The 17,912-nt window shown below is 36.5% G+C and overlaps 1 protein-coding gene across 4 annotated transcripts; it reads left to right on the top strand.

Annotated features, from left to right (window-relative positions):
- The first annotated feature begins 814 nt into the window (after positions 1–814).
- On the top strand, positions 815–16,162 carry ptbp2a (polypyrimidine tract binding protein 2a). Of its 4 annotated transcripts, none has more exons than XM_067378769.1 (15): positions 862–938; positions 2,035–2,062; positions 2,223–2,340; positions 4,880–4,949; positions 6,630–6,814; positions 6,948–7,088; positions 7,463–7,585; positions 7,753–7,863; positions 7,994–8,192; positions 9,249–9,364; positions 11,563–11,596; positions 13,426–13,518; positions 13,948–14,164; positions 14,247–14,324; positions 14,409–16,162. In XM_067378769.1, the coding sequence occupies exons 3-15, from the start codon at positions 2,233–2,235 to the stop codon at positions 14,536–14,538; spliced, it is 1,605 nt and encodes a 534-aa protein (XP_067234870.1). In that variant the 5' UTR covers positions 862–938; positions 2,035–2,062; positions 2,223–2,232; the 3' UTR covers positions 14,539–16,162. The 4 variants fall into 4 exon arrangements, with proteins under 4 accessions (XP_067234872.1, XP_067234871.1, XP_067234870.1 ...); XM_067378768.1 differs by having other exon boundaries at positions 869–938; positions 7,994–8,204; positions 14,409–16,160; XM_067378771.1 differs by lacking the exon at positions 2,223–2,340 and having other exon boundaries at positions 815–938; positions 14,409–16,160.
- Positions 16,163–17,912: the final 1,750 nt, after the last annotated feature.

The following is a 17,912-nucleotide window of genomic DNA, read 5'->3' as shown; positions in this document are numbered from 1 at the left end:
TACTTCATACTACAGTAACGTTAATAATCGCATCCACGAACATGAGTTCTTCCAGACCAATCCCTATTCTTTTGCACCGTCCGTTGAGATGGAGACCACATGTCCCAAGTTTCCGCTCTAAAACTTGGCGTCATCAAACTACGCCTTTGTTTTGAATAGGCTTCTAGCGACCTCTAGCGGAAAAAAATATCACAAATTGTACCTTTAATTTCTTTTCGACTGACGAAAGAAAGACATGAACATCTTGGATGACATGGGGGTGAGTAAATTATTAGGATATTTTAATTTGAAAGTGAAGTAATCCTTTAATAAATGGTGGTTTAGAATTCATGACTTCTATAAATGAATTTAGTTTCAGTTTCTCCTGAGTAGCCCCTAGTAGTCTCACACACGTCTGCAATTTAAAGTGAGAGATTTCAATATGATTTAATCGTTGTCCCAACAATATCTGAGTTGTCCAATGAAATATTATCATTGTGCATTTTATTTCTCAGATGGATTTTAGGGGGAATTCCATCTGTGGAAAAAACTAAAATATAGTCACCTGAGATTTGAAGGAAGGAGCACTGAGCAATTGAACTTTCTTACCTTTAACATTTTATGTATTGCTGGTTTACAATAAAATATTATTTTATAGTAGGCTATTTACAGTAGCCTAGGTGTGTTTGTGTTTAATATTAGGATACCTGCATTATTTTATATATTACAGGCTTACAGTAAATGGTCTTTTGAGTTTACAGTAGGTGTGTATCTCATATTGTGTGTTTACAGTAGGTGTGTGTGTTTCCTCGTGTCTCGCAGTCTCAGTTTCCGCCTCCATTTTGTCAGTGGTGTGTGTGTGTGTTTGTGTGACTGAGCTAAAGCCAGTGAGGAGGAATAACACACACACTCACTCTTCAGCGGGTTTATTTTTTACACAGATCACCAGAAATGGACGGGTGAGCATTAAAAACGCTCTTCATTCATATGTATATAAAATAAACATTTAAATGTGAATTAGAAGAGTGTATTCACACTTATTGAAATGCTAACGCTGCTAACACGCTAACGCTGCACTTAAACACTTGCACATTTATAATCTCACTGTAACGGTTGTATTGTCTTATACAACATGTCAATAGATAAAATCCGCAAGAACTCAAATTAGTAAACATAACAAAAATGAGCCAAAAACAGCAAGCATGCGTTAGCAGGTTAGCATCACTAGCTGTTTGTTTGCTCATGTTGTCCACACAAAATGAAACAGGAGTTTAACTGAACAAGTCTTTTTACTAGTTTGATTTGTAATTAGTATATTAATGTGCTAGAATGTGATTTAATTTCCCAGTGCACCTCATTATGGGTTTATTTAGATTGTAATTGTTTCTTTTGTTAGCCTCATGTTAGCTTTTATACCTGGAAATAATATTTTATTAAACTAATACTATCAACCAACTTCTTAGTTGCATTTAAAGTTATTTATTATTATTATTATTTTTTTGATTGATTAGTTATATTCAACCTACTAGCCCAAGTCTGTACTCTCTAGGTCTGTGTGTCAAAACCTAGTGTACTTGCTACCTAGACTGCATTCTGGACATTACAGTCCCAAAACCTAGTAACCTGCCTACCTAGACTACATTTTGGACATCAAGGTACCAAAATCATGTAATCTGCCTGCCTAGTTACTATTTTTTTGAGTCTCATAACCTAGTAACCTGCTTACCTAGACAGCATTTTTGAGTATTTTACTCTCAAAATGTATTTTGCAAGATATCTGAACAACCTTTTTGAACTTTATAGTCCTGAAACCTAGTGAGCTGCCTACCTAGACAGCATTTTTCAACATTTCCTGGCCTGTTGGAAGACCAACGGGATAAAGTATTGAAATTATGAAATGTTCATCAGCTTAATTTGTTGTCATTAAATAATGGAGGGGATTTGAAAAGATTCAGATTAAAGGATTTCTAGCCTTCCCTGTCTTTTTCAGTCCTGAACTTGCATGTAAATTCCTGGTGTTTAATATCTGTCTGATCAAATTTCTGTTTTCAACAGCATTGGTGACGTCGCAGTTGGTGTAAAGGTAAACACTGTTTTCAGTATCCTTTGTGCAGTTATGTAGTCTGGCTGATGGATGGGTACAGTTAAGTAACCTCATGAGGGATTTTGCAGTGCAATAGCCACCTGACAAAGGAAACGGTACAACACTACTATGAATATGATCATAATGTTGTGGAATTTAGTTTTTAATAGATGTCTGTTTGTTGCACTGGTGAGTCCAAGTGGAAACCACAACAGAAATTTGACCCCATGGATACCAGAGCAGTGCTGGAGTTTCCTCTGCCACTGTTGCGTAGCAAAGTAGGGCATTTTTTTTTTTTTTTTTTATAATAATAATAATAAAACATTTAATAATAGGGCTGTCATGAATGATTATAAAATTGGCATGCAATTAATTGTCATACAACCAACTAGTTGTACTAGTTGTTAAATCTTATTTTAAGGCATTAAATTGTACAAATTTTTACAATCTTAAATTCATGTTGTATGGAATCAAACCACCCTTAAAGGGATAGTTCACCCAAAAATGAAAATTCTGTCATTGTTTACTCACCCTCATGTTGTTCCAAACCCGTATGAGTTTCTTTCTTCTATTTTGAACACAAAAGAAGATATTTTGAAGAATGTTGACAGTTGACAGGAGCCATTGACTTCCATAGTTTTTTTTTTTCCTACAATGGAAGCCAATGGCTACCTTAAATTTCCTTTGTTTGGATGGCAATATCTGAAAAATTAGTATTTATTTAGTAGTAAGACCTACTCTCAGATAACCAGTGATGCTTTCATCTCACTCTTATTCAGCTAATTAAGGAAAAAATTGGCATAAACAGCCAGGATAGGATCTAAAATCTGTACATTTCAAGTCCACAAACTTGCACATTAGTATTCTCACATTTTAAGGATTAGTTCACTTTCAAAAAAATTTGTCCTGATAATTTACTCACCCCCATGTCATCCAAGATGTTCATGTCTTTCTTCAGTCAAAAAGAAATGAAGGTTTTTGATGAAAACATTCCAGGATTATTCTCCTTATAGTGGACTTCAATGGGCACCAAATGGTTGAAGGTCAAAATTACAGTTTCAGTGCAGCTTCAAAGGGCTTTAAACGATACCAGATGAGGAATAAGGGTTTTATCTAGCGAAACGATTGGTCATTTTCGAAAAAAATGTATATGCTTTATATAAACAAATTATCACCTTGCACGTGCTTCCGCCAAAACCGCACTTTCATATTCATCAAAAAGCTTACGCTTTGTGTCCTAGGCCTTCCCTATTCTACTTACTGAACAAACGCAGCGCCAGTTCTGTTTTTTCCGTAAGTAGAATAGGGAACGCGTTTGGAGACCAATGAAGTCCAATATAAGGAGAATATTCCTGGAATGTTTTCATCAAAAACATTCATTTCTTTTTGACTGAAAAAAGACATGAACCTCTTGGATGACATGGGGGTGAGTAAATTATCAGGAAAACTTTATTTGAAAGTGGACTAATCCTTTAAGATATTCCCCATTCCCTTGCAAACATTTTTTTGAAGACAGATTAATAATAATTGCCTCTGAAACAGGATTGTGTTGGCTGGGGCCTTATTTCAATGCTGACATCAGACATTACATACAGTATATATATGTTAGTGTGATTTTTATATGGAGTTTTGTCTTTAATTGTTGCTGTCCTGTATGATTTGTAAGCTATAGGGTACAATATGTGCCAATTTCACTCTCACCTCATTAAAAAATATAATATATGCTTTTTAGTATTGCTGTCAGGAGCATAATTTATCTCTTTCTCTTTTTTTAAACTTATTTGCGTATCGTGTGGCGTCAAAGCCACAATAAAAAAGACAAAGAAGCCTAGGGTGATGCAAACATAATTTGTTTTTGAATGGACAAAGAATTGCCAAGCCATTTAAGTGCATTATTGGATATTATGTGGCTGATTCTTTGTCGCTGAAAGAAAAGTGTTGTGCGGAAATGTAGAATTGTCCCTTATATATTAGATACAGGCCTGTTACAGGTCTCCATCTCCGCTTTTCATAAAATTAGGCTGGTAGTAATTGAATGGGGGCAGTTTATGTCCGAGATAGTTAGAGAAGAACTTGTTCTTTCTCAGAGATGCTTTCTGAACACAGGCCTTTTAACTCGGTTTGTTTGCCAACAACAGAATTTTCCTCCCCGGAAAACAATGTTAACCAGTCTTTCTGGGAAAGCAGGTGGAAAAAGAAGCATTTGATCTTATTGCTTTAAAGTTATGTTTTTTTCTCCTTCCTTTCTAATCAGTTTTGATGCTGAGGCTTGTCTGTTAAGACCTTGCCATCTCTTAATGCATTCTTCTGCTTTCTGTCATTTCGATGTGAAACTTCACCATTCCCTTGATTGTTTGTAGTGTCGATGCCCAGAAGGCAGACGTGGCGGCAAGTTTATTGGCGCCGTAAAAGCCACGTCCATAAAGAACAATTCGGTGGAATTTTTGGGAGGCACAAACCTGAGATGATCCTATTAGGAAGTTTGGTTTTGCGCCGGTTCGTTATTTGCCTGCCATCCCATCCTTCACTTTTAGCTGCACTTCAAGCGGCGACCCGATCGCGTCTGGGCCCTTTGGGAACGTGGGCAGCTCAGGATGAGATGACAGTGTCTGACATCTTAGACTCAACAAGATTAAAGCAACAATCTAGAAAAATAAGGCAGAAAGGCAGGAGCGCCTGGACGTGTGTTTTATGTGCCGTGATTCCTTAAGCTGTCCGTAGAGAGCTGTATTTCATTGTTTGGTTGAGGGGATTGTGAAGGGAGAATGTCTTTATTGGAGGCCGGGATTTTATCTTTCTCTTTTTGTGTCTCTGCAGAGAGGATCAGATGAGCTGCTGTCCGGCGGCATGTATAACAGCCCCAGTTCTGGGCTGAGTAGTATCAGCGGTAAGTTTCCCCGACTTTCCTCTTCCCAAAAATATGCTGTTTTCTCGACCATGAACAGCATTAAAACAATCAAATTATAACAGATGTTTCAGTGGGATATCTGATCTGAGATGATCCTATCTGGGAATAACCTTACGATCTCCTGTAGGTGGGCACCCACGCTTAAAAGCATGTGATCGGAATTGCGATTATGTGTGCTCTGCATCTTATTACATCTTCTCCAACAGTAGTTTTCAGTATCCTATTCAGTAGAGGCAAGGTTTTACACGATTAAGGGAATATTTTCTTTCTCGGGTTCCTTCTGTGAAGAATTTCGATTGAAAGTGTGTGAAGTTTAATAGAAGAGAAACTTCAAGTACAATTCGTCATTGTTATGTTCAGTGGTTAAATCAACATTTTACTTCTTTATCCTGATGTTGGCATTATGATTTTAAGGGTTCAAGCACGTTGCACTGAAACCCTATTGTAATTGTTAGAATTTCCAAGGATCAGCATTCTTCCCTAAAAGTGATCGGGCAGACCAAACAGTAAGTCGCAGAGACTTGAAACTTTGAGGGATGGTAGTTCCCACCATGTCTACAATGTCACCAAGGCTTGCCCAAAACAGCTTGATGGTGGTGCTACAACAATCAAAAGTATGTAATGGCTCATAACTCCTAAACCGTTAGTCACAGGCTCAAGTGTCTTATATTGTTGGCTCAATCCTTGGCTTGGCTCAATCCTTGTTGGCTCAAGATGAACAAAATGTCTCGGACCCCTGTACGTCTCGGACCCTGGTGGAATTTTTGGGTATTTTGAATTTTTTGAAAAACTTACTTTTGCAAACTTGTCCTAGGTTTTTCGCCTGATCTGAGCTAAACCAGTGCTGAAAGATTCTTTGGAGTCTGATTGTCAATAATTCTCAAAAAAAAAAAAAAATTTCGATTCACGTCCACGACGGAACGCCAAAATTTTAAGAGGGCCTGGCCACTTTTACCAAAATGGCTATCCTTCTTGAATGGAATGAGATCATTTTACCAAACTTGGTACATCTATGTATGGGCTCGGTCTGTGGTCGCATGAAAAAGGACGTGGCCACTGGCCACTTGGTAGCACCTAAAATGAATAAAACAATACAAAAATGGCTATAGCTACGCAACAGTCAAGTCTGATTGACATGCAGTGTCTTTGTCCAAGGTGCCGCGATTCTCGAAAAACACAGCCGCCGTCTGCCAATGAAGTTCGAGCGGCTGCCAGACAAGTTTAACAGAGGCCAATTGGAACGAAACTTGCTGGGCCTGTTTGACTCATGGCCCTAAACGCATGTGAGAAATTCGAAAGAAATCGGCCACCGGGGGTCAATTTCGGGTTTTTCTCATGTGCGTAAAGGATTGTATTTCACGCGATTTTTCACACATGCTCACGGCATTGATACCATATAATAGAACTGCTCCTCATTCTGAGCAACTTTGCTTCTAGAACCACCACTGTTTTTTGTTAAATGTTGGAGATTATTTCAAAAACCTACTTTTGCGAACTAGTTTATGATTCAAACTGTTAAAAAGCTTTAAAACATAAATTTCCTTAGTAAATTGCCTGTTTTGGCTGTAAATGGTCTTTTATATCTATGATCTTGGTATATTTTATTTATTTGTTTTGCTCTTTATTCCCTGTATAATGACCTCTTTTTGGCCACCACAGATACGACATCCAACGGCAGTGACAGCAAAAAACTTCGAGTTGAAGACAGAGTCGGCGATGCCCCACCATCCCGCGTTCTCCACATCAGAAAGTTACCCAACGATGTCTCGGAAACAGAGATCATTGCCCTGGGGCTTCCTTTTGGAAAGGTCACCAATATCCTCACACTGAAAGGCAAAAACCAGGTGCATGACCAGCTGAAATGTTTTCAATTTCACTTTTGTCAGAGTTGGTTCTTGAGAGACATTTGCTATTTCTAGTCTGACTAACATTTTCTAGTTCATCTTACCTCTTCACTGAAATAAATTTTGTCTTTAGGCGTTTCTGGAGCTCAGCACAGAGGAAGCTGCCATGACAATGGTCAATTATTACTCAGCTGTGACACCTCACGTCCGTAGCATGCCTGTCTACATACAGTATTCTAATCACAAAGAACTCAAGACTGACAATTCAAACCAGGTAACAAATTACTTATCCACAAGTCAAAATGCTTCAAATGACAGCCAGTCAGAACATAATTGATCTTTAAATCCAACAGCGCTAATTTGGACTGTCACTTTTAATCAATTTAATGCATCTTTGATGAAAATGTTAATTAAAAAAAAAAAAAAAAAAATCTAACTGACCCCAAAGTTTTGACTATTTGTGAATTGTTGTGGTATTTAATTAAAAATAACAGTAATGGAAAGTAACAAAACAATCTGTTGTTGGTTACTTTACATGTAATTCATAAGGTTTCTTCCTGTCTAAATGGGCATTTCTTGGTCCGAATGAGTTGCAATGAGGACCAAACTTTGACAAGTTACTGAATCGTGCTTATGTCTGATCTCCAGTCAGGTGGTACTCCCACATCAGGGTCCAACTCTAGTGTCGGTGGCGGTGCGCCTTCCAGTCCAGTACTGAGAATAATCATCGATAACATGTTTTACCCCGTCACCCTGGATGTGCTGCAGCAGGTGGGAAAGCCACAGTTTGGATCAGCCTCTTATTGACAGTTTATATTGGTGACAAGTTGATGTCCTGTTGATGCTGTGTGTGTTAATTCTGTTTTTTTTTTTTTTTTGTAATGTCTTTTTCCCTCTGTTGATAGCTCCCCTCAATGCTCTGCTTTCTCTGTCAATAGATCTTCTCAAAGTTTGGCACCGTCATGAAAATCATCACATTCACCAAGAACAATCAGTTTCAGGCCCTGTTGCAGTTCAACGATCCAACCAATGCACAGCAAGCTAAAGGGGTGGGTTTGCTCTCAGCGGAAGTTCATGTGAAAAGCACGTTTTTAGTGCTCTACGAAGACGACACATTCTTTCTCTCTGTCTCTCTCTCCACCTTGCTCTTTTTTTCTATCTTTTTCTGTTTTCTTCTAGGCTCTTGATGGTCAGAACATATACAATTCCTGCTGTACCCTTCGGATAGACTACTCAAAACTCGTCAACCTGAATGTGAAATACAATAACGATAAGAGCAGGGACTACACCAGACCGGAGCTTCCTGCTGGAGATGGGCAGCCTTCTCTGGATACCTCTATGGTCTCTGCCCTGAGTAAAGACTCCAGTTCCCTGCTCGGTAAGATCCCAGGTACTTGGCTCTTTTTTTACTATCTATTTTGTATGTCATCCAGTGTTTATTGTCTTCATTCACATGCCTTTGTGCACCCTTGTTGCATGAAAGGAAATACTATTTTTGCACATTTTCTGTCTGCATTGACTTGAAGAAAATAGACATTTGAGAACTGTTAATACAGCCGATTGATTGTCATTAAAAATAAATTATTTTCAGTATTTGCATGAACACACTTAGCAGTGACATTCAGTCCAGAGATATGCTAAACACACTGGAGTGTTTACTCAAGGATGTCTTTTAAAAGAACTTTTTTTTAAACTAGACACAACATCTTAAAAATGTGACGCTCATGGCACGAGATGCTTAAAAACAGCAAGACTATTCATCTGCTGTGTACTCAAGTTGAAAAAATGATCATTGGTTGTCTGTTTAATTCTAAACACTGTTTGTCACCAAAACCATCATCCATTTAAGACGTGATTGATTCTGAGCGCCGCTGAATAAGGACAGTATTTCAATCAGCGTCATTGATTGAACTCTGTCTGAATAGTGTGAAAATGAAAATAGAAAGCTGTGTTTATGAAAAACTGAATATAATTGGAATGTGCTCTTAAGTACTGTAAAATGTCATGTAGGCCTGTGTCTCTGAGTGCTTGAGTGACCTTTTCTCAGAGATCTGCTCATAAGGCCTCTTAATTTAAAATGCAATTTGACATTTCCCCTGCCACGTAATCAAGCAGGTATTTTATTGATATTAGGCTTAAAATTATTAGGTTTTAAAATCCCACATGGTCTTAACCTGGTCCCTTTCGCATCAGGATAAAGGACTAATATGTTTTACCTGTGTGTAATTCAGCTTTTATTGGCTGTCACAGCTTAAACAGACATGGGATGATGGCTATGCCACTTTCTTAAACTTTTCTCTATAGGTAAAGTTGACCAAATGATTACCTATTACCTAGCATCACTCTACAAATTTTGCAGTTTTGTGCTATGTTCAAGTATGTAATTTAACTTCTGGTCTAGAATGCCTGTTTATACCTACCTGTGTTTTTCCAGGTGCTCTGAGCCCGTTGAGTGCGGCTGCTGCTGCTGCGGCTGCAGCTGGAAGAGTCGCTCTGTCCGGGCACACGGGGGCCAGCGGAGTGCTGCTCGTTAGCAATCTAAACGAAGAGGTCAGTGTACTATTACATCTCAGCTTCTCCCTCACATTTACATTTTTCTGTTTCTCATGCCATGGTATATGTTTGGACTCAGAAAGTGCCACTTCCTTTACTTATAAAATATTAGAATTGCCTCATTTTGCCTTGTACATTAACTGTGTACTTGTAAAGCATACAAAAAGTTAACTAAAACTTAACTGAAATTCCTTTTATATTTTACATATATAACCAATTATATATATATATATATATATATATATATATATATATATATATATATATATATATATATATATATATATATATATATATATATATATATCCTCGACTAAAAATGTTCTGGTCGCACATTTATTAACAAACCATATAAATGATAATGAAGAGCCTTTTAATGCCGTCGTACCCTAATCAGTGCTCAAGCGCACACATAAAGCTTGCAGCAGAGCACCGGCAGAAGCAATGATTATATTATTTATCGATAATGTTTACTATGTTTTCGGCTGTAGTGATGAAGTCGACGATGCTGTCTCATCATCTCCGCAGTAGTCGATGCGCCGATATGCACATTTCATACGGATTACATAACCTAAGAATATTTGTTTTCCATTTGAATTGGTTCATTTAAAAGTATACATTTTGCTTTCTGTACATATATTTTTCATGTCTGTGAGGCAAGTTTACATGGAGTTTCGTTTTTTTTTTTTTTTTTTTGGCGTGCTGAAAGTCACAAAGAGAGACAGCAGAAAGCGCACCCTGTTTGTTTTCAATTTCGTTTTGTTTTTGTAGTGCACATAAATAAAAGTAGACTCTTCACAGATTCAAAAGATGTATTACTCTTATCTGTATGACCAAAAATGACTAAGTCATTTTAAAATGAGTATTTTAAAGTGCAAGTGATCACACCGGCGCCTCCATTTAAGCTGCCATGCAGTAAGTGCACTACTATTCAGCTTTCACACACTTGAATAGCCCACATTTATCTATGGTAACGAGTAATAAAATTTTGGTCGACTAAGCCTCTTCTCGCTGACTAATGATTAGTCGATTATTAGTGGTTATATATTAGTGACTAGTAGGGGGGAAAAAAAATAATGGCTTAATTTTCATTTTTTTTCCTTTTAAATAAAGGCTTAATTTAATATTTTTTACTTTTAATTTTGGGGTTAAATATGATCTAGGCATTTCTTTGTGAGTTTCATGTCTTTCTTAAACCCACTTGTTTATTTTCATAACAACAAACTCATTAATTTTATTATCTGAATCCGATAGTGCTTGTCTCTGTATGGTTTGACAACTTTCTCGGTTGTACCTGAAGTTCCACAAAGCGTCTCATTCTCTCTCTTTACTCTATAAACTCGCCGTCTCTCACTCTGTCAAAGCTAGTGAACCATGGATGTGGCATTACCCCTCTGCTCATCTGATAAAATCAACAAATATTTGTGTTCTTTAAACGTCAGACTGCACGTATTGCTGTGAGGTCAATTGTGACTTTGTCTGTTCACACCATAACTTTAAAAGGTGGTTTTCATGTCCACACAAGCATGGCAATCACAAAGAACCGGGTAAAACTCTGTGAACCAAATGCTTGAAACTGTGACGCTTTCGGCTTTTCCTGATCTTCAATCTCCTGCATGCATCTTTAAAACTTCATAACTCTGCCGGTATTCAGATCATTGTTATCATTATCAGATTCTTCTTTTTATTTTTTGGTATAATGTATCCTTACCCTGGTACTGGGTAACTACATTTGGCACAATTATTTGCTGAGATAATGTGTAAATGCATAAAGCAGCCATTCTCTGACCAAACTCCTGCATTTCCTGTGTACTGACCTGTATTATATTTTTTGTCCCCCCTTTATTCATATTCTGCATTTGCTTCCCCCTCTTTTCTCCATTTTTGATTTTGTCCCTCTCTTCCATCCTGTCTCTCTCCCCCTCTGTCTCTCTCTCTCTTTCTTTTTCCCCTCATGTCCTGTTTTTTTTTTTTTTTTTTTGGTCCCTTCTTCTTGCCACGCCTTGACCACACCTCGTTGTTCATGCTTTTTTTTGCTTGAACAAAACTTCGGACCCCCCAATTAACTGCCCTGAACCATGATCCATGACCACTTCACCATTCTGCGGAAACCACCCTCCGTTATGGATGATCTGTTCATCTCCGCTCTTCCTCGACTCTTCTCTCTGTCCGCTTGCTCCTCTCTCCTTCTAAAGATGGTTACGCCCCACAGTCTGTTTACCCTCTTCGGTATGTTCTCGTTAGCTCTACATTTTTTTTGTTTGATTTCTGTTATTCTTATTATTGTTCATGTGCTTTTAGTTATTTTATTTAAAGTCAACATGAGATGAAAATTGACCCAACTGACATTAATAATACATGTTCCTGTAGATACTGTCCATTGATTATAGATAGATTTTATGTGTCTGATAACCCATGCAGTTTCTGATATTTTTTTATTTTTGCTTTTAGACTTTATTTAGTCAAAAAAAAAAAAAAAAAAAAGGTTTAACTTTATCTGTAAGCTCAATGTTAAAGAGATGATTAAGTAAATACTTGTTAAAAATATTGGTCAAAACTTGTTATTGGTTTGATATATTGGTTTATTATGGTGACCAATAGTCAAATAGCTATTGATTCATTGTTGAGGGATCTTCTCTTAAGTTTTACCAATAGTTGTTGCTGTTTAGGGATAGTTCACCCAAAAATGAATATTTTGTCATCTTTTACTCACCCTCAAGTTGTTCCAAACCTGTATACATTCTTCTGTTGAACACAAAAGAAGATATTTTGAAGAATATTGGTAACAGAACAGTTGATGGGCCCCACTGTATGGAAGAGGATTAGGGCCAAGCAATAATAGAAAAATAAAACCATCTCAAGATTAAAGTTGTTAAATTTCCAGAAAACAGTCGAGATAAAAAGTTGAGTATAAAGTCATTAAATTTTGAGAAAAAAGTCATTAGATTAAGAACAAATTCGTTAAATTATGAGAAAAAAAAGTTGTTAAATTTCGAGAAAAAAGTTGAGATAAAATGTTGAGAATAAAGTCATTAAATTACAAGGAAAAAGTCATTAAATTATGAGAATTTAACGACATTTTTCTCATAATTTAACAAATTTGTTCTCGTAATTTAACAACTTTTTTCTCGTAATTTAACGAGTTTATTCTCAACATTTTATCACGATTTTTTTCTTGAAATGTAACGATTTTTTTCTCGTAATTTAATGAGTTTATTCTCAACATTTGATTTCGGCTTTTTTCTCGAAATTTAAAAACTTTAATCTCGAGATGGTTTTAATTTTTTATTATTGCTTGGCCCTAATCCTCTTCCGTACCACTGACTTCCATAGTGTGAAAAAAACTCTTTGGTTACCCATATTCTTCAAAATATCTTCTGTGTTTGTGTTCAGCAGAAGAAAAACATTCATACAGGTTTGGAACAGCTTAAGGGTAAGTAAATAACATAGTTTTCATTTTTGGGTTAATTTTTATCCTTTCAACTTCATAATAACAATGAACTCTACATTTAAATGTAGCCTCAAAAGTGGGTACTGGTGATTGTGGAGCTCTTCACAATCGACTGAAAACTCACATTCAGACTCTGTTGTAGCATAGAACGTCCACTTTAAGTTATTAATCAATTCTGAATGGATTCAAATCCAGCCCTACATTATTATTTTTTTTCTTGTTGAATGTTCTTGGAAATACATTATGGAAGTAAAAATGGATCGTAAATGCCATTTCATGTTGACTTTAAACCATTACCATTAATTGGCTTTTAGAGTAAAAGTCTTTTGCTCTATTTTTTTTTTCAGTCTTTTGAAGTATATAATTTGTTTCAGTGCATGTAATCTTTGGTTAAGTTTGCAGTTTTTATGTCCCATCTTAGTTCTTAATTTATTTAGAATTTGAGGGTGTATATATCAGAGTCTTCTGTCAGGTTGTGATTAGCTTTCTCCATTTCGATGAACGTTCTTTGATTCTGTCGTTCTGTCTTCCCACTCGCTGTGTCTCACTCCTCACTTTTTCCTCCCTCTCTCGCTTCTTCTCTGGCTGCTGGCTGCTGTGTTCGCAGGAGTTTATGGGGACGTGCAGCGTGTGAAGATTCTTTTTAATAAGAAAGACAGCGCACTGATACAGATGGCTGATATGAACCAGGCTCAGCTTGGTAAGATGCATACTGAAACATCCTAAACAGCACAAGAGTTATTGTTACGGCTAAGTTTACACTCCAGTCAAATCCAGTTGCGTCCACTCTTTAAAGATGACGTCAAATGAAAATAGACTCTGTTTTACATTCAGAATAAATGTCTTGGTTTTATTTTACATTCATTCAAAATAAAAAAATTAAAATTAAAATCTAATAGCTTTTGCTGCCTCTTAAACAACTTTTTTCCCAAGGCAGTGTGGGTGGGGCTCATTAATATTAATGAATAATAAAAACATCTGAAAACTTTTTATTTTTGATCAAATAAATGCAGTCTTGGTGAGCATAAGAGACTTCTTTCACAAAAATCTTACTGACCCCAATTGTTGTGGATTTTGTCTGCACGTTATGTCACGATTCTCTAAACATTTCTCTTTGGTTGTACCTCAGCCATGAGCCATCTAAACGGTCAGAAGATGTATTCAAAGATCATTCGCGTTACGATGTCGAAGCATCAGACCGTTCAGTTACCGAGAGATGGTTTAGATGACCAGGGTCTCACCAAAGACTTCACAAACTCACCACTGCATCGTTTCAAAAAGCCTGGCTCCAAGAACTTCCAGAACATCTTCCCTCCTTCTGCCACGCTGCATCTGTCAAACATCCCGTGAGTAAAAGTGCTCTTCGGCACTTGTCAATCTTTATGTCAGTCGTCGCAGAGCTAAGTCTTTTTCTGTCATGTTTTGAAGGCAAGACATAACTGAAGAAGACCTCAGAGTCCTGTTCTCCAATTCCGGTGGCACTGTGAAAGCTTTCAAGTTTTTCCAGTAAGTATGTCGCCATTTAGCTCCTCATCATCTGCCTTTCCTTTCACTCTTGTGACCGTTTTTTGCTGGGCTTTTTCTCTTCAGAGATCATAAAATGGCCCTAATTCAGATGACAACCATTGAAGAAGCTATTCAATGCCTGATCGACCTCCACAATTACAACATGGGTAATAACCACCACCTGAAGGTCTCCTTCTCCAAATCAACCATCTAAAGGAACCCAGAAGGTCTTCTTTTCAAGTGTTACCCGTTGACTGTTCAAATACACTGGGGACCACAATTTTGAGTTTCTTTACCCAAGTTTCATTCCTCAAGATGATGTTGAAAAAAGGAAATATTGTGACTGTTTTCAAGGACATTTTTCTTAGCCCGTTTCCCTCTTACCGGCGCTTCTGACACATATACTCTTGAGTGGCGGAAGGGTGTCGTGGTGTAAAGGCTGAACCTCTTATAATAAGCAGAAAAGAATGTGCCTTACAAAACTTACATAAATCTTTTCATACTTCATTTTCTCAAACACAGGCAGTCCTCCGAGCGTGAGATATTACACTAAGTTTTGTTAAGAAAAAAAATTCCTTGTGTCTGATCTGTATAGTGTGTAAAGCCTTTGAAATGTTTTCCTTTTTTTGCGTATTTTATGTTTGTTCAATTCTTAATGGCTGTGATGTTTTGATTTAAGAATTGTAAATAAACCTGTGATTCTCTAGTGTTCGTCACTGAGATGTTAGGCCCACTCTTAACTCAACAATCCAACCAAACCTCACGTTATTTGAAGGGAAATCATTATTCATAGTGTTGCATGGATTGGAAATCACTTCTTTGTGTGATTTGGAAAGACAACTACGGTAGAAGGGACCAAAGTTTATGTGCCTATAGTCTTAATTTACTCCAAGATTGAGCAGTTTACTTCACTTTTCAGAAGAGAGGAGACCCGTGAACAGGCGAGAATGAGAATAATATTGATTGGCAATCCACACTATGATTTGTTTTAGAGGAACAAAAGAATCCTTGTGTATTTTTTTTAAACATCTGTAGGAATGTATTATTCGGCATAGTTTGGATGTGGCACAATTAAAAGATTTTTTTCTAACAAAAGCGGGAAGGTTGACTTGGTTGTGTGTTTTGATTTCTCTTTTTCCTTCCTATTTTCTGCTTTTACCCGTGGCATGCTCAATAAACACTTGTGTAGTTCTGCATTCACTCTCTCTCTCTGTCTCTCTTCCGCCCCTCACTACTTTTATGGTTCTGACATCTTGTTCTCTTTCAGGGTGGGAAAAACTTCAGGAAGTTTGAAGTGTCAGTGGTTTGGCAAAACAGATTCGGATAAAAATATTTGTTTGTATATGTTGGTGTTAAAAACATTTCCCACCCTGTAAATCCTTTTCGCTTGTGACCAATCCATCCTTCCAGGATTATTGCTTTGCCTTTTAGTTGATCCCTTCAGTTGACACTTGATTCTGTATCACATGTTCATGTGCTCCTGCACTTCCGCTATTAAAAACAATGATCCTTACTGTGAAGTTCTCAGCAATCACATGTCCTTTTTCTTTTAAAGTGGTGGCATTTATTTTAACCCATAATTTTGCACCTTTAAAACAACCTTCATTTTATTTCAGATACGTTTTTTAAAATAATTATTTTCTAGAATAGTATTCCTGTAAAACCAAGCAATTCATAACTACCTCAGTTGTGATATTGAGTGGTTGACCAAGTGTTCAAAAGATCTTTTGTCTGTTTTAGTCTGGAATGCATGAAATCTTTTACAAGCCAGATCTGAAGATGGATTTCTTGAGATTTGTTTCAGATCCAAGTTTCCCACCATTCAAATGTGCAGTAGTGTTCAAATTCACTCATTCTTTCTTCATGTAGTAAACAATGTGGTGTTTGCTACAAAATAAAAGGTTCTTTATTGGTATCAATGCTTCCATGAAGAAACTTTAACATCCATGGAATCTTTCCACTGCAGAAAAGGTTCTTTATAGTGGAAAAAGGTTCTTTGAATTATTAAAATGTCCATTAAAAAAACACTAAAAAAAAGGTTATATTAAAGGGTTAGTCCACCCAAAAATGAAATTTGTCATTAATTACTCACCCTCATGTTTTTCCAAACCTGAAAGACCCCTAGTTCATTTTCAGAACACAAATTAAGATATTTTTTGATGAAATCCAAGTTGTTGTTTTTTTATCCCCCATAGAAAGCAATTTAAATGCCATCTTTCAAGGTCCAGAAAGGTACTGAAGACATTTTTAAAATAGCGTGACTGCAGTGGTTCAACCTTAATGTTAGGAAGCAACGAGAATACTTTTTGTGCGCAAAAACAAAAATAACTTTATTCAACTTCTCTACCCTGTCAGACGTCTGCAGTTGACGCAGTGAAAGCAGTTCAGTGCTTCTGTGTTTACGTCCGAATGCCAACTCAGTATTTTGTTTTTGCGCACAAAATGAGTTCTCGTCACTTAAGTAGTCACATTGACTTTTTTAACAATGTCTTTACCTTTCTGGACCTTGAATGAATCATCATTCAATTTGTTTCGAATATGAACAAAACTCTTACGGGTTTGGAACGACACAAGGGTGAGTACTTAATGACAGAAATTTCATTTTTGGGTGAACTAACCCTTTAAAAACCATACACTTCGTGCAACAAAAAATGGTTCTTCTATGGCATCACTGTGAAAACGCTTGTACATGAATATATGGGTCAATGACGTGATGGGTCATTTTTTTGTCCAAAGGCCTTTAATAATAAAAAACAAATATATGACATCCAAAGTATGTAAGGTAGTACAACTAGATCGGTTTTATGAATCCAAAAGGTTTTAATTATATTTTGCTACATATAAAGGTAATTTAAATATTTTGAAGTGTCAAAAGGTTATTTGGTTTAACCGTCCAACAGCCAATACAGCCATTTCATTTGTGATTAAAATATCTTAAAATGTAATAAATGTAATTTTTTTTTTATTCTGGCATGATTTTATAACATCATATATCAACATAATGCAAAATGGTATTAAAATGATGTGTAGAAGTCATTGCTTTATGAGAAAAATGTCCGGAAAAATGAATTTCATTGATGTCATTCGGTGTAACCAATATAAAGGGACCATTTTAGATCAAGTTATGCGGTCAATATCATGTGACAGGATGTGACATCATTCAGATGCCTGCAAAGGACCACATGGTTGTGAAGCAAAGTAACTAACTCTCAACTATCTGAAAAATTAATATTTTCACTTGCTGATACGTGTGTCGCGAAACATCAGGTCATTCGGTACAAACGCTATAAAACATGGTAAATGTTGTAATATTTTAAAAACTTGTACTAAATATAAAATGTTTGATTGTCCTTTTGCTAGCTAGCTAGCTAGATATCAGCCTGTTAGCACGGGTATTTTGGTTAAACCGAATGACTTTTTTGGTGACAAATTTTGTCCATCGATTATAGCAACCACATAATCTCATTAACACTTAATGAAACTTCAAAATTAATTATATCTCTTATGTTTATTTTTTTTTTTACACTTTTAAAAACCTAATTAGTCAATGACCCATATGAGTAAAAACACAGTAATGCTCCATTGCTT

This window comes from Chanodichthys erythropterus, chromosome 23, assembly GCF_024489055.1.
Source record: "Chanodichthys erythropterus isolate Z2021 chromosome 23, ASM2448905v1, whole genome shotgun sequence".
Lineage (NCBI taxonomy): Eukaryota > Metazoa > Chordata > Actinopteri > Cypriniformes > Xenocyprididae > Chanodichthys > Chanodichthys erythropterus.
Note: the sequence above shows the minus strand (reverse complement) of the source record. Positions and strands in the feature narration are given on the sequence as shown.